Source organism: Girardinichthys multiradiatus, chromosome X, assembly GCF_021462225.1.
Source record: "Girardinichthys multiradiatus isolate DD_20200921_A chromosome X, DD_fGirMul_XY1, whole genome shotgun sequence".
Lineage (NCBI taxonomy): Eukaryota > Metazoa > Chordata > Actinopteri > Cyprinodontiformes > Goodeidae > Girardinichthys > Girardinichthys multiradiatus.
Window position 1 is genome coordinate 3,509,861 of NC_061817.1, and position 17,140 is coordinate 3,527,000.

The 17,140-nt window shown below is 37.7% G+C and overlaps 1 protein-coding gene across 1 annotated transcript; it reads right to left on the bottom strand.

Annotated features, from left to right (window-relative positions):
- Window positions 1-1,332: 1,332 nt before the first annotated feature.
- On the bottom strand, window positions 1,333-11,050 carry LOC124863577 (homeobox protein Hox-B9a-like). Its single transcript, XM_047358014.1, has 2 exons — window positions 10,294-11,050; window positions 1,333-4,535 (listed from the first exon to the last, which is right to left on the bottom strand). Exons 1-2 carry the CDS (start codon window positions 10,880-10,882, stop codon window positions 4,300-4,302), a joined length of 825 nt encoding a protein of 274 aa, XP_047213970.1. The 5' UTR covers window positions 10,883-11,050; the 3' UTR covers window positions 1,333-4,299.
- Between the last annotated feature and the right edge of the window lie 6,090 nt (window positions 11,051-17,140).

The window sequence follows — 17,140 nt, forward strand, 5'->3', positions numbered from 1 at the left end:
TGACAGAAATAAAGGCTTGGAAAAATTAGTCTGTGAGTAATTAATTTATGTAATGTGTTTCACTTAGAGAATTAAGTTAAAGAAAAGAGAACTTCTTGATAATATTCTAATTTATCAGATATGACTGTATATAGTAACTGACAAAGCTATGTTATGTGTGAAATCTGGGGCATGATCTTAATGGCAGTGACATAGAGTCTTGTAAATATTCAAGTTAAATATTTGTGTGTGTGTGTGTGAGAATAATGAACCCTCATCCCATTTTTTCTATTATAGGAGAAACTTCAAAGTAAAAACTATAGAAGAGAAGAACCTAGTTTTTACTTTTGGATGTTACCACTGCTTGTCCTTAGCAAATGTAGTAATCATATTTAGTATGACTGAATGAAATTAGCTGTACATACAGAGTAATGCTAAATTTAGCTGTTTTATGCTGCCTGCAGACACATTCAACCAAAGAGGCATATTCACCACCACATGTTGAGTTTTTCATAATGTAACATTTGGGGGCTTCAAAGTTTTGCAGTTGTTAGCAATTTTGCTTTGCAGCAAGAAGGTCCTGGGTTCAAATATCAGACAAGGGTCTTTCTGCATTGAGTTTTCATGTTATCTGCTTTCCTACAGGGGTAGCCTCCAAGTACACTGGTGTCTTCTCAAAGTCTAGTGAATGTCTATATTGCTGTTTGTCATAGTTTGGCCCTATGATAGACTTGTAACCAATCATTGTGTACCCTTCCTCTCAGCCAATTAAAAGCAAAAGACTTTTTAACTACACTTGTGAAAAAACGGAAAAATTAAAAAGGACAGAATAAATTATACCCTTGAAATGTTAATCATACTCCGTGTGTATCAGCCTTGGCCTCTGTAAAGACAAACAATGGAATGACAATTGCAAGCTCCTAATGGATGCATGTTGAGTGAATACTTTCATCATCTGTTTGTGTGTTTCTGCATCTGTGTATGTATGTGTGTGTGTGTGAGGAAATCATGATTTCTTTTGGTGTTGCAGCCAGACTGACGCCCTTTTCCTTTAAGCCCCAGTGTACAGCGACAGAGACACAACTGAGTAGACACATATTTGAACCACATGCTTTGCTCATCCAACTGTTTTTCAATGTCTCATACTGTTCTGTGTGTATCGTTTTTCAGGGTGAATAAATTAGATAGGTTGACAGAACTGTTCCCATTGCTGTCTCATCCTCAAGTTTTATACTCAATTATAAATTATAAATTTTAAATGTAAATTTATTGTTTCTTGTCAATATATTTCCCTTTAAAACCCCACAAAATATGAAAAATTATAACGGGAAGCAGAAACCAAAACAAATCATATTGACATAAGGTCTTCAATTTAATATGAATCTAGCATGAGCAGTGCCATTGCACAAAGTATAAGAGACAACACAGAAAAAAGAGGAGAGGAAAAAATACAAAAAGAAAATGGAAAAATTTAACTAAAGTAGAAGGTTGCAAGCTCATTAAAAAATTTTTTTACTTCATTTTCATCAGATCTTGTTGTCTCGTTTCTTTCAATACACAAACAGTGAGGAACTAATTACTGATACCATTAAACAAATCAGACATACAAAACTCATTGGACTGAAATCAAACTAAATAATTCAGACAGGACAACAACATGGAAAACAGTCCCTAAAAATCATAGCAGACACAAGAAAAATCATCTATAGTACAGTCGGATACTATGTTTCAAAAAGACAAAACCATATTCTTCATAGTTAACCTATCCCAACAGGAAAGACAAGGGTATTTGCTTTGTGTACAATAAATTAGAAATGTCTCATGTTACAAAAGTTGTATCAATTTTTTTTAATATATTTTCAGCAAGCAACAGCTCTAGATAGATTTAACACACTATTTAATACGGCAACAAAACCACGTGTTCAAAATGACACGTGGTTTGAGGCATGCACAAACCATGTAAACGTTTTCTCTCACAAATGGAGGGTTTGATGCTGCTTATTGCAAAAATTGTAGCTCTTCTCTGGATAAGACCGTGCTAGTTGACCAGGTTACACTTACTCACACTTATCCACTCACCAACACTCCCTTGCACTAACCCAAACTCACCTGTGCTCACCTACATTCACACACTCACACAAGATTCTTCTGAATATAAACTACATGATGCCAAAGTCCACAGTTCACATAACACCACAGTAACGAAAGGGCTGCTCAGCAAACCCACCACGTGTTTGAACTCCCAGATTCAAAATGTTCAGGTGAAATCCTTAAAGGATAATGGACAGAGCTATTAGACATCAAAACAACAGTAAAAACAAACAGGAAACCCGTGACGGCTGGGGGGGGGGAGGGGGGTGCGCAGTAGAGATTGGGGATTACAACCCAGAAATAAACTCTACTTCCTGCTGCTGAGATTTTTAAGTCTGGTCGGTCTGATCGAAAGTCCTTTATTCGCTTTTTTTCCTTCCACAAAAGCCTCCTGAATTTATTGTTTTGTAAATAAATGACCGATTTTTTTTTTGCTTCTCCTGTCTTCTTATTTTCTGATTATTCCGTTGATATCCATCAGACATACACTTTTAGCTGCCAGGGGTGTGGCTTAGATTGGATTGGATGAAGAATGCCACACAAAAAGCGCAAAGAGCTGAGTCCAGTGGAGAAATTAGACCAGAATAAAGTCACATATAAGCAAAACGTTTAAGACTATACATACACACTCTTCTCACCATTTGCCATTGAAACATATGAATTTAGGCCTACACAAAAAAATTACCCCAAATAAACCCAAAATAAAATACGAATGCTGAAAAATGTAGTCAAACACATTTCATGAGTGAACTGATGTTATAATTACTTTTTATTCTGTATTTTATGTTTACTGTGTATATGCTTTTTCCTGCGAATTTTGATGGGGCAGTGCCCTAGCGCCCTGTGTTAACAAGCCACCACCACAGGAAACCAATCAGGCTCGATACAGTAGCATGTTCAGGAGTTAAATATCCGTAAATGATAACAAACTACAAGCAGAATCATTCCAGGAGTTGAGAACCCTTTTATAGTAGACTTTCTGAAATAGCAAAAAAAAAAAAAACTTGCATAGCAGACACTAAATATTTTGTATGAAGAAAAACAGAGATAATATCCTCCAAAATGTAACCCAAAAACACAGTGAGTAGAACCTGGACTGTGGTAATTTGTTGTTGTTTTCCCTCTGCATGCCAAAGATCCATGCGCACTGGAGATGCTGCTTGAGACAAAGCAAGCGTTTTTTTAGGAAGCAATCAAACCTGCAAATGCCCATGAATACAAAATATTGAAACTGAAAGAACTTTCAGTAAACTGAAAGAACTTTCAGTTTACTGCCACTGTACATACAGTTTCATGACCTCTATGTGCTTCTGTTGGCAGCATGGACAAAAAATAAGGAAATGAAGTGCTCAAGAGAAAAAAAAAGAGAAAAAAAAAAAGCTTCTGTCTTTCAATTAGCAATCCGCTTCTGTGTTTTATTTAATTATTAGAATAGTTTTGCTACCTGTTCTCCCTTTCATACTGACTTCTAGCTTCAAATACTTATCTCATTTACTAACTGAATAATAAAGTCTGCTTTTTGTATGAAGTGCAGTTCATTTAAAGCAGAAAATACCCACAAGGAACTGCTGCATTTCTGTAAGACCATCCTCATTCAATAACATAAACGTAAATGATTTTAAAGTTGCAGCCTTCTTAAATACTATCTTATTTTTAAGACTTTACTTTCACTACTATAGCATTTCCATCACGTTTTAGGGATATGTTCTGTTTCTGGGGTGTATGTGTTTCAGGAAGTGAATGTTGATCCTCCATCAGAGGTTGTGGTTCTTTGGGCTCCAGTCAACTTGTTGGGTTGTCCAAGGCCAAGCTACTGAACTTCACTCATTCCTTGATGCCGTAAGTCTTTGCATGTGTTTAGGATAGTAATTTGCACTCAGTTCATGAATGTAATAAAAAGCTCTGTATGAATCTTTGACTGTATGTTTCATATTTTGAATACAGTATCAAAGCCTTGTTGGATTATTTGAGTAAACTGGCCAATGGTAATGAAACCTGGTGTGCATGTGCATTTGGCCATTGTGTTCTGGTGCTTCAAACAAGGTGCTTTATGATAGATTGACTTTGTGGTAAGCTAAGACTCTCTCCCTCCCTCCCTGTCTCTCTCTGTGTGTGTATGTGTGTGTGTGTGTGTGTGTGTGTGTGTGTGTGTGTGTGTGTGTGTGTGTGAGAGAGAGAGAGAGAGAGAGAGTGAGTGAGTGAGCATGTGAAGGGTCCTTTTGAGCCCCATTACTCCTTCGACTGGTCCTTGCTTTGTTTCTTCATTTTCATTCTCCGGTTCTGGAACCAAATCTTAACCTGCCTCTCTGTCAGATTCAGTGCGCGTGCCACCTCATGCCGCCGGTCCCTCGTGAGATACATGTTGAATAAAAATTCCTTTTCAAGCTCTAGGGTCTGGTATTTAGTGTATGGGCATCTCTTCTTCCTGGAGGAGCGTGCATGAAGCCAGTTGGCAGAAGGATCATCTGTAGGAACACAAGGAGAACACAATGTGACAATCTAAACATTTGGCTTTAAATTTTGTGTGTGTGTGTGTGTGTGTGTGTGTGTGTGTGCGCGTGTGTGTGTGTGTGTGTGTGTGGTGGGGGGTTAACATGTTAGATAAGCGGGGGATTGCAGTCTGACTTCAAGACAGATTCATTTATTTTAACTGATCAAATTATTTTCTATGTTGCAAGCAAAACATGAAGCCTAGAAAAAAAGCTGTGATGTCCCCTTATTACACAACTATATGACATGGTCATAGTTTTTTAATGGTCTTCATGGAAGCCAGGTGTTTAAACATTCTAAGAGAACATTTTGATATCCAATACGTTAAAATGTCGCAGAGTAGATGGAAAACATTGTGGCTTAATAGATCAAAAGATTTTATGACTAAGATATCATTTCGAAATTGAGCAGATTATTTCCCTTGATGATAGCAAGCACACACACACAGACAAGTACACACACACACATACACACACTGGGAATATGATATACAGCTTTGTATTGCTTTCATTATCATTCCTTCTCTTTTGAGACCATGATGATCATGGTGTGGATGTCACTGCATTACTTCAAATTGTTCCTTTAGGAAGCAGAAAAACGTCTTTCCATGAGGATTTTAGAATATATAATATCAATGTATTGCATTTCATTAACTGGTAAATGTTCCACACGTTTGCCTTTGTAGGACCTAACAGAAACCTCTGCAAACAGCAGTTACCTGCCAATTACTAGACAAGAATATTTTCTTATTGGTTTTGCATTATTTCACAGTTAACGTGAAAAAATAAAGGTGACATTTGTCTTTTATGTAATTTAGCCCCATTGAATCCTCTTTGAACTGAACAAGATCTGAAGCTCCAAAATACTTAGAAAACAAAAGTGATTGTAAATCATGTGTGGCCTTGTGGTAACTTGGATGTGAAATACTAAATCACATTGTGTGCTGCATAATTAGGGCCCTTTGAATTAGATATTCCTATTTTTGAAAGGGGGTAAAAACAACTTACTTTTTTTTCTCAACATTCTTTTTCCTTACCATGTGGCCTCCCTTGTTTACCAGGCTGCCCAGCACACCCCACTCATCCACCCCTCCACCCCCACCCACGGTATTTTTATTGCTTTCAGACTGATGCAATTAGTCAAGACTTCTTTTTCACACATTGGCCTTCTTCTGGGCTTGAAGCTATCTGTTCTTCTCTGCTGTAAACATCTCACATGTTTTAGAAAATATAACTCAATTATTTAAACCCCTAAGATGATCTAGGGATGCATAGCTATGTGGGTAATTGTACATATAGATACATTGTAAAAAGTCTGTTTTTAATTACAGCATTATTGTCTTACAGCATCACAAAAATACATTGGGCATCTGATCTTATCAACAACAGTCATAACAATTCTTTCTTTTTGTTTTCATAGTTTTGAGTAAAGAATCATCCTTGAGAAGGTGAAGCTTTGTGTGAGGCAGCACACATTTTACAGAAAATTATTTGTTTATGAAGAATCTGAAATTCAACTCCAATATGTGACGGGACAATTCTTATAGATTTAAGGTTATAGGTTACTCCAACTACAGGCAATGGTGTTGCAAACAGCAACACCATTGCCTGTAGTTGGAGTAACCTATACTGAAATGCTAGGTTAATATTCCTATCACTAGAACTTACTTTGCTTATTAACAATTGTAGTTTGATCTCAGTTTTGACTTGATGTGTACTCATTTTTAACCCATTAAGATGTTTTAAAGTTTTCCTTATAAGACTTTCAATGTCCTTTTCAAATTTATATATAGGCCAATGACTGAAAAACTACAAGTAATAGGCTCAACACATTGAAACCATAGTATAAAAACTTGAGATGTGTTGAGCATGGACTGAGAGGCCAACATAAAACATGGGATGCTGTGGCATCAATTCCATGTGGATCTGAATGATAGGTCCTCTATTCTCTTTTCTTCCCATGAGCAACAGCTTTCATCAATGAATGTGTCCTCAATACCCTCTGGAATCAATTTGCTCCAGCATAGCCAGTGTCCAACATGGCCAGCAAGTTAAAGATCGATTACATTTCAGAGCAAAATATAATGTCTGCAAAAGAGACAAATGTGTGTATGTGTATTGGTGAAGTGCTTCTAGCAAACTGCAAAGTGGGTGCTTTGCATGCCTTTGGTGTATTATCACCATGAGACTCATCCATTACTATTGGAGCAAGGCCATGACCATGGCTGTCACCAAAGATGACAGATGGGGGTGGAGGAGAGTGAAAGGTATGCGTATATGAGTCTGACAGTGTGCGTGTGTGGGGGTGCTGAAGTTGTATCCAAACCATTCAAATCATGCCAGGTAATGTGTGGTTTGTGCTCATGGAAAGAAAGATGGATACTCATGTACAGCTGAGCTCTGTGGTGAATAATACTGCTACATGATTGTTGACATGTGTGTGCCATTGACAAGGTAAGCATGTGAAGTGTGGACAACTCCATATATACATAGAAATGGAAAACAAGATGGCCAAAAACCTGTTACTCAGCCTATTGTCTCTTACCTTTGCATTTTCACTCTGATAGTTCCAGAAATTAACCTCTCATTTATCCCAAAGGCACAGTATTACAGCTCCTTGTCGTATTTTTTCTTCCTCACCCGTCCCCATTCCCCATCCCTTTAAACCCTTACACTCATCCTTCCCATCCACCCAGAGTAACACGTCGATTAAAGGGGTTGTTCGTCCATCTTTAACGTTATTCACTTTGGAGGCAATAACTTTGTGAGTCTATCCACCAGCAGCACAAGGACTGAAGTGTGATTTTGCTGTTTATTCTGGATGACTGCCCAGCCCCTATAATGCACAGAAAATTCTGTGGCTGTAAGGAAACTTAATTTAACATGTTGTTTTGAAAGGTAGGGTTTCGATTTTTTCATAGGGTGGTCATTTTTAATAAATAGGGTTGGGAACTGAGCTCTGAACCCTTCTGCTGTCAACATATATCATGCATATAATATTTCCTTTCTTTTTCTTACTGAAAAGTGAATAAGACATGCATTCAAAGAGTCCAGTTTGAAAGTTTACTATGTCTGTACCGCTGCCTTGTCCAGACTCTTGCCTTCAAATTAGACATTGTGGCCTAGGAATCTGGCCTTCGTCTGATGAAATCAAAAATTGTGGAAACACAGAGTATTTTGCCATTGCTTTTGAGAGAAAAAAACATGAAGACTCTATGACGTTCCAAAGACTAAATGTCCATGAAAATGACATTTTTTATTGCTATTTAAAGTTGTTCAAATCATATGTTTATTTTGCCTAGATATATATTTTAAAATTCTGTCTTTTTTAGCCTATTGATTCCATCAAAATTTGCCTAAACATTAAAACCCAGGCTTAGGTAGCCTATCTGATCAAGGTGTTCTATCAGGAATGAAAGTCATGAGGCAACCTTCTGTCACTGGGAAAACATATTTCTGACATCATTAGAAACCACATCATGTTATTTTCCTAAATTTAACTCGTAAGTTATGTTTTTGATACTAATCCTGTAGTTTTAACTCTATACCAAGAAATGTCATAACAAAATCAGGGAACAATTTAAAGCCACACAGAATAAAAACAACCAACCAAAATGGCTTTAATGTTTGAATGCCCTGCAGCTTCTCACCTCCCTCCCTTCAACAACAAAAAAACTGCATGTTGATAATGTATGCATGTTGATTATTCAGCGTGAAATATTTTGCATTCTCTGTCAGCATCTAATATTACTGGACCTGTTTTCTGTGAGGGGCCAAGGTACTAAACAAACACCAGCATATGATGCTAAAATATCAGCTACATACTGTAGCAATATCTGGCCCAGAGATGACAGACTGTGTCATTCTGGTCATATAGTTAAAGTTTGTTGTTTTATAAAAAAAAAAAAAAAAACTATTTTATAATCTACACTCAGAAAATTATGTATTTAATAATACATTTCAACAGAAATGAATGAAACTGAAGAGTTATGTGTCTTTAAAATAAGGCTCTCACTGCTTGAAACATTTATTGAAACACAAATCTAGTAAAGAACAGAAGATTAAAAAAATGCTTATTCTGTAAAAGAGCAGACAGATACTTCTTCCTTTAGCATTGTAGACAGATAAACCTTCTCAATCAGCAGTTCGGTCTGGGACACACTGTCGGTGAAAAGTCAAATAATTCAGACTGGAGGCTGAGAGGGCTCACTGCATTGATGTATTGCGCGCTAACGTGCTGTAATAGTGGCCATGCATTGATAAAATATGCGCTGTACAGTTTTATTTCTGCTTCTGAAAAAGCCTCTGTTGAATGCGCAGCAGATGGATGTTCCTGCTCCTCGGCCGATGGATCAGGTGGAATTAGAGAAGGAAACAGGCAGTTCACTAAGCGCTCCGTTCGGCCCAAAATACGTCATCCCAAACCCCCCAGTTAATAGAAATCAGGATGTCTTGGATTTATTTTTTATTTTTTTACTGAACTTACACCAATAATAGACGGTGATTACAGAACTGTGTTTTGCGGCTGTTAGTGAATGCGCAGATCCGAATCATATTATTACAGGTCAGACGCCAAATAACTATATTAAGTGTGATTCAAGACAAGCCAATTATTATTTTTATTCTCCTTTAGCTATCATAATAATTTGCGATCAAATGTAAACACAAAAATTAATGCCTGAGCTATTAATTTACTTTATCATTTGCCTTTTCCAGTAGACTGCCATGTAATATCAGGATATTATAGCGGCTCCATTGGGGGCCAGATATATTCTATGCCCGTTCCAGGGTCGACCAGGGTTTGTTACATCACATATTAAGGAAACCACAGAGTGGCAATTCAGAAATGAACCGTCTGACGATTATCTTGCCCAAATATAAAATCTAAAACAATGGACAGATATTGACAGCAGAACAATGTTTGCACAAAAAAAAAAAAAAAAAAAAATCAAAATTTGAAAGCAGCACGAAATTCTATGCCACGCAGCAATTTTATGACCAGTGAAAGGTTGATGAATTTGGATTCTATTTTTCCTATATCTGCACCTGCTTTTTCGTTCTCGGTTTGTGAACTGCAGATGCTATAAAGTTGTACATATAGAACAGGCCGTTTTAGCGCGACTCTATTAAGGGGTGAATAACAGATCGGGCAAAACAGAGAGCACTGGCTTCGACATGCAAACACGAATTCTGATTGTAACCAGGTTTATAAGAACTCAATCAGTCTGCATTGCCAGCAGTCTAGCTGTGTTTGCAATGCTTAAAATGTCTACAGCATCCTACACTAGTTCCTTGTATATTCTGCTGGATTAAAGGAATGTTATATTATATTCTAGTCTGTTTTTTAGGGATCACGGAGACAAAATAATGCACAAATATTACATTTCGTACTTTTGGAAGCGGGAATATCAATTGTTCTGCAAATATTCTTTTCATAAGTTTTCAGAAGAAATAAAATCTTTATCGTCAATAAACGCATCAACAATTAATGTAATTTTGCAGGATACATGGACATATAACTGGAGGCTTACTGTATTCAGAGGAATACCCCCAACTATTTTGAATACTGTAAATCACGTTTATATGCGTCCATGTTTTGTGCTGTGAGGGCAGAGGGTGGGAGCGCTGTAGCTTTCCGGCTCTTTGTTCTTGTTTTATGGCAGCATTAAAACATTTACTGTCTCCCAGGCTGTTCTCCCTCTCCCGCGCATCATTTCCTGCTTTCATAACTTACTTTGATCCGCGCCGTCCTTGTTCTTACTCCCTTCACTAACATCCTTACTTTCTTCAACTCCTGGTCTCGGGATGGAATTCGGAAGGTGGTTTAGTTCGCGGCCCGCCGTGGAAATCGATTCCAGGATGTACGTGGTGGTCTCGTGTTGTCCGCTGATTTTCACGGGAGGCTCCCCGCCTTGATGGCCAATCTGGGGCTCCAGTTTGACCTGGCCAGTTTGGCTCTGGCCCGGGAAAGACTCGGCGTCCCGCGGAGCGCAGTCCAGCCATGAACGGATGTACCGTGTCTCTGCGGCGGCCACTTGCTGGCCCGGGATGTAGGGATGGTAGACTGCGGGGAGACCACTAGCTCCGTGGTGGGGGCTGAAAGGGCCCCAGGGTGATGAGAAAACCGGAGGTTTGGGCTGGAAGCTGCAGGACGGATATGACTCGGAATGAACGTGCTCGGAGTGCGTGGCTCCATCGTTCGGAACTGAGGTAGAACCGGAATACTGGACACCGGAGAAGCGAGCCGCGCCTGAGAGTTCATCGCTATCATGACTTATGATGGAGTCCACGTAATAGTTGCTCAAAGTTCCAGAAATGGACATTCTTGGACATTATCTAGAATACGCGGCAAGTGTACTTCAAGTGGAACAAAAGCAGAGACATTAGGATATTTTTGCCTATCTCTTTTTTCCTACTCCGTTCAGCAGATTACTTCCAAGGCTCTCTTTCTCTTTCTTTCTTTCTCTCTCTGTATCAGCCCCTCCCCCCCCCCCCTCCCCCCCCGTTCCTCCCCTCCTCTGCTCGGTGTAGCGAAACAAAGTGCTATTGCCTACCCGTCGTAAATGTTCGCGGCGGTGTGTCGGCTCTGTGGCTGATTCGCCGGACTTTTACATTGAGCCTGAAAAAGCGCCGTTGTAGCGAAAAGTCCCCCCCCACACACACACACATACACAAGTCCCCCCCCCCCAACACACACACACACAGACAAAAAGAGAGCGAGCATCCTCTTTCATTGTTCTCTATCGTGTCTCTGTATTATACCGTTGTTTACAGGCGAAATGAGATAAAAAAGTTAATCCTTATTTGGGTGCTCAACCTAATTAAATATAGATTGTTTTTAATATTTTATATTCAGCCAAGCCTCAATCTGTGCAAACTGCATGCAAAGCAAAGATGATGGCTGAAACGCAAATTGTCTTGTAGTCTTTGATCTGAATTTAAATGAACGAAAAGAAAATAGACGTGCCTCCATTTCAGAATTAATCTAAATACTAAAAAATACCATCGGGGCATGTGTATTATTTAGGCCTACTTGTCTCCTTAGCTCGCAGTTTTTCTAGTAGCTCTAGAGTTGCCTGACACTATTTAATGGACATATTAACAGTAATTTTCTTAACGATCGCCATTAAACCAGGACCTGCGTGGCAATGCCTCTTGTCTTTAAAGCGCAAACTACTTCAGCTACTTTTTGGGACCCATTTAAAACCCCAGTAAAAATCTTCAAGGCGGTTGTTTCAGCTTTATTTGCCCTGTACATAGTTAGTGGCCGTGCGCACGTACAGCTTTCAACCTCGTGGCAGCGGTACCGGAGATAATCGGGTTCTGACATTCTGTGATGTGATCCACAGGACTGCAGGGGTTGAGAGAAAACTACATTTGACGTCACCAGTATTGTAAATCTAAGCGCATGCTTGTGATTATAACGAAAGGTTGGTATTTGACTCCAATTCCGACAACTAAATATCATCTGCGCGTTAGCTTTGTTATACAAAGTTACACGTGCACCACATGCACACTTAGTTACATAAAGATGAATAGAAGGTCATTGCTGATTAAGTTTAATGCTAGGGCGCTTATATCCACTGGAAGAAACAATATCTTGGACTGTAAATAGTCGTATCATCTTGTAATTTCATTTCAGTCTGACTTTATGATCGGACTGGAATAACATGGACTATTTTAAATGAATTTGTACAGAGAAGATTTATTTAATCGGAAAAAAAAAATGGGTTTGTGCATTGCCTTGAAAATGCATTGGAATTGGTGCTATAATAAAACCTGAACTAAACTGGACTGGACTGAACTGAATTCAATTAAATGTATGTATCTGTTTCGACATTTGGGGAGGCTGAAACAGAACCACAAATGTTTAATTTCTTACATTTACTTATATTTTTTTCCAAGCACCATATTTTGTGACCAAATCAGAAGCATGCTGGGACGTTTTTATTTTCTTTTGAACTTGAAGCTTTTTGCTCATTCAGATAATGTTCTATTCAAATCTGCACAAATTAAATAAATAGACAGAACTGAATTTATTTTATATTTTTAGTGAGGTACATAACGCTGTCCTGTTAAACTGTATCCTAAACAGGTATTCTTCACGATCATTTTTGGTGAAATCTACTTAGCCTTGCACATGTTCAGTCAAAATGGCCTCTCCTCAGACCGCAGGCTGCGGGAATTTCCATTTTTCGCAGGGCCTCCACCCTGTGGGTTTACAACCATCCAGACAGCGTGTTAATTGGGAACAGCAGAGTGCAAAAAGCTTGAAATGTTATCTGCAAACCACTTTGAGATTCAGCATTGTGCTTCAGTGGTGTTAGAGAGGAGATGTGGGAGAAGCAGACCCCCTCCACGCATATTTTTCCAATTACTTAATCTGCGATTACATGATAATGTGAATTTCATTAAAAAGCCAACTTATTTTCTTATTACATTCGGATTTGATGACACAATCAGAAAGCAATGCTTTCATCAGGAAAATATTTTCGTGTCAGTTCTTGCACCACTTGATGCTAATTAATTAGTTTATATAACGAACTTTCTGGAAGACACGAATTATAGGACCTGAAAATCGATAGAAAATATTTTAATTAAAAGCGAAGGATTTTAAATCTGCTCCCAGAAAACTCTGGAAACCCCTTTTCTTTCAAATGTACCACTCTAAGCAGCTTAGATATCTCCCGGCTTCTTAGTAATTAATAATGGATCTTACTTCCTGTTTAAATATTCTACTCTTTTGTTTCTCAATGAAATTTGTTTGGTTCCGCTAAGAACTTTGTTTATTACTTGTGTTTTTTAGGTGCAATAGATAGAACGCTGATTATCTATCTTGTTCTTAATTTATCCTTCATATTTATTCTCAAAATAACCACGAAACCATTGGGGTCACCTTCATATAACTGAAAGCAAGAACTTAAATATTTTTCTACCATTTAAGGTATAGAAATATATTAGCACTGGTTTGCACAGTTTTTAATAATTTTTTTCTACTTTTTAAATTCAAAATTTAAATTAAAGAACAAAAGAATAAACTCTCTCTATCTCTTTCTCACTCCCCAATGGAAATGAAATCCACATGATTTATCTAAAAGCCTGAGTGATCCCATCTGGTTACTGTTTATGTCATCCAGCAAGTTATGATGAAACAAATAAATATAGATGAGAGCTCTGCTGTTGTGACGTCCCAGATTATTCCCATATTAGAGAAAGTTATGCTGGTGTGTCTGTGTTTCCACTGGGAAAAGTGAAACAAGCATGAAAGACAAAGGCACTTTAATATTTGTTTAATTTCAGCAAACATGATCCAGGGATTTACCTAAGAGAGTATATTCCCTGTAAGATTGTGTTAACACTGTAAAAAGTATTCACTGATATAGCACTGGCAAAATGGACTAAAATAATCAATTTTTGAAAAAAAAAAGTGTCTGTAATGCGTTCTGTAATGTTACATATCTGTTACTTTGGGTACAATTATTAAATCTAATCTTTATTTGACCACATTTCAGCTTGATAAGCTTTTTTGATTGTAAGCTTGGTGTAACAATTATTTTACATTTTGGAAAGATAATACATGGCATGACATCAGACCATATGTGTAGAAAAAAAAACGAAAAAAAAAACATGTTTATTTAATTCATTCTTTTTAATCATGCAAATTCAAGACAGATGTAATCTCAAGGCACTTTATTAAACCAAGCTCCTTTTATTTTCAGAAATTTAGAGATGTACAATAAAACCAGTTTCCTATAATCTTGTTGTATAGACAGATTCCAATTCAATGACATGTTTTTTCTACTGAATCCTAGCTATTAACTGGAGCAGTAAAACTCAGTTCATAATTTAAATTGGCTAAAGCTATCTATCTAAGGAAGCCCTGCAGATTGCATCAGATCATTGACTTTGCAGCAATTCCTCCTCTAGAGCAAGAATGTGGTGACAGTGGAAAGGAATTACCACTGTTTACAAAAAAAAAAAAACATAGATCATGTTTTACAAAGTACACAGAGGATGAACTTCAATCAAGAATGTTTGGCAGTGTAGGTGCATAATGGCTAAATGGGAAAAATTATTCCTCAGTGATGTAGAAGTTCACCTTGCAGATGTTCACTTTTCAGTGTTAATTTTTTTAGCTGGAATGGACATTTTGCTCTAAAACACAACTGTTCATTATGAACAAATTCAAGTAAGGTTGGTATGTGGAAATTCCATTATTTACATGGTTTTAGGACATTAAGTACTTCAGAATCACATCAGTTGATAATGCTTACCATAACCATAACCTTAGCAAATGACTCAGAGAAAATACCTTCCTGTTTATGCACTATGGTCATGTTCTAAACCCCGTGAAGACACATCCACATGATACAGTCTGATTTTGCTGAAGGTTTCTTCCTGTTGAAACCGAGTCATTCCTTTTCACTGTCACCACTGTCTTTTTGGTTTAGTGATGCTTCACAATTTAAAACAGATTCTTTAGACATTCTACCCAAAAGTGTACAAAAAAAATTGTAATTTTTGAGAAACTCTGTTTTATTATAGCTGAGACATAGAATATATATATATATATATATATATATATATATATATATATATATATACATATATATGTGGCTATTGTGAGGTACATTATTGTCATTAAAAAGAATATCAAGAAATTTCAGAACATAGAAAATAAACAAATCAAAATGAGCATCACATCATGGGTTACCAGTTTGACAGAATGATATAAATGATTGAGCATTGATTGTAAAGTCCTTGTACTATGCATCAAACATTTGCTATATTGCCAAAACAGTTCATTGCTGTTGATTACTAGGTATTTCTTTGTTGGGGGTGTGATTTTCTTTGTTTTGGTGTTTCTGCAAATGGTAGCATGTAGGGTAGGTTTAATTACATGGGCATTTCATGGCCCATGCTCCACCACGAATCAACTTTCTGTGCTTTTCCTTACCTGACAAAAAGTTGAGAAGCAGTTACAATATATGCATAAAACAGTTTTCTAGAAAGAAAGGGAATGTGATGTTACTTTACTGCTTTGAAAGTTAGCAGGAGTTGCTATTTACCCTTCGGTTGAACACCCAGAGTGGTCCTGTGGATGGAGTGCCAATATCTCTTCCATGTTTGTCCTTGACCATAGCAGGTGTGTTATTTGACTAAAGCAAAAGGTAGCCATCAGCCTAAGAGAGATATCCTGGTACTGAAAAGTCATAATGATTGTAGTGTGCACTGTCTTTGACTGGAAAAGAAATCCTTACCTGATGGTATCTAGAAACAGTCTGTCCTCCTACATGAACATGTGCCTTGCTATCACATGAAAATGCCAAACATTCCTAGGGGTACAAGGCACACATCTTACAAATGTCTCCCACCAAAGCAAAGTATTCATGTGCGTTTGGATTTTCTTAGCTTACATCACTAATCGTTGTACTTAGGTCTGGCGTCATTATGTGTATTAAAATGAGCAGGCTGCATGACCTATATCTGAGTTTTTGAAATTAAATCTAACCTGTCCACAGTTTCAATAACATGAAAATGATTTGTCTTGTATGGAGGACCAATCCTGACAAAATTAAAAATAAAAGCAGAAATATATATATTTTGTTTTTCCTTTTCCTTAGACATGCATTTTCATCAAGAAATGTATATATTTTGTTTTTCCTTTTCTTTACACATGCGTTTTCATCAAGAAATGTATATATTTTGTTTTTCCTTTTCCTTACACATGCGTTTTCATCAAGAAATGTATATATATTGTTTTTCCTTTTCCTTACACATGCCTTTGTTCTTTTTACATTTCCTCATCTCTCTTTTTCCTTTACTGTATGCATTTCTCCTTCATTATGCAAATGAGGAGGGCTGCCTTCTTCTCTCCAGCTCCTCTACTATTGGTCAATAAACAGGAAGGAGGATCCATGTGCAGGTCGAGGGTGTGTCCCAATTCAGGGGCTGGATCCTTCCAAGTCCGTACTTGTGAGCCAATTACATCACAGCGCGGCGCAGAAGGTCTGTCAAATGCTGCCGACAAATGTGTCCTTCTTTTGCCCGATTTGAAGGATGCGTTGTGAGTATCCTTCGCGGTCCATCTTTTCCCATGATTCATTGCGGGTCGAATCAGTTTGGTCAAACAGGGGCAGCCATGGCGGACCACAGTGGCAAAAGCTGTGAGTAAACTGTGAAAAATTACACTTTCTGTGATACAAATGAACATTTATAACGTTTTTATTGCGGGAATATAACTGTGTAGACGTGAAAAATCTGCTTGATTCATCAAGATATCGCTTTATTTCAAACGTGCTCCGACGTGTTTGGAGTTTCCGCTCCCGCCGTATTAACTCCCGGCTTGCCTCGCCAGTCCTACCGGCGGTGGGGCGAGCTAGCCCGGTAAAGATCTGACCGGACTATCGGCACTGAGCTCCTGCTGCCAGTCATCACAGTGAACGTTAAACACAAGTGGTTTCTAACAGTTTATGTTAGTATTATTTTAATGTATTGTGTCATTTGTCCATGTAAGTCGATTTGACATTGCAGGTGATATTAAAGTTAACCTGAATAAATGGACAATTTTATGTAATCCT

Bases quoted from the DNA above. Each gene is read 5' to 3' on its own strand.
- LOC124863577 (XM_047358014.1), bottom strand. From the start codon at position 10,882: ATGTCCATTTCTGGAACTTTGAGCAACTATTACGTGGACTCCATCATA. The intron at 4,536-10,293 runs GTAAGTTATGAA...GTGTTCCTACAG, and splicing joins CAAGGACGGCGCGGATCAAA to ATGATCCTTCTGCCAACTGG.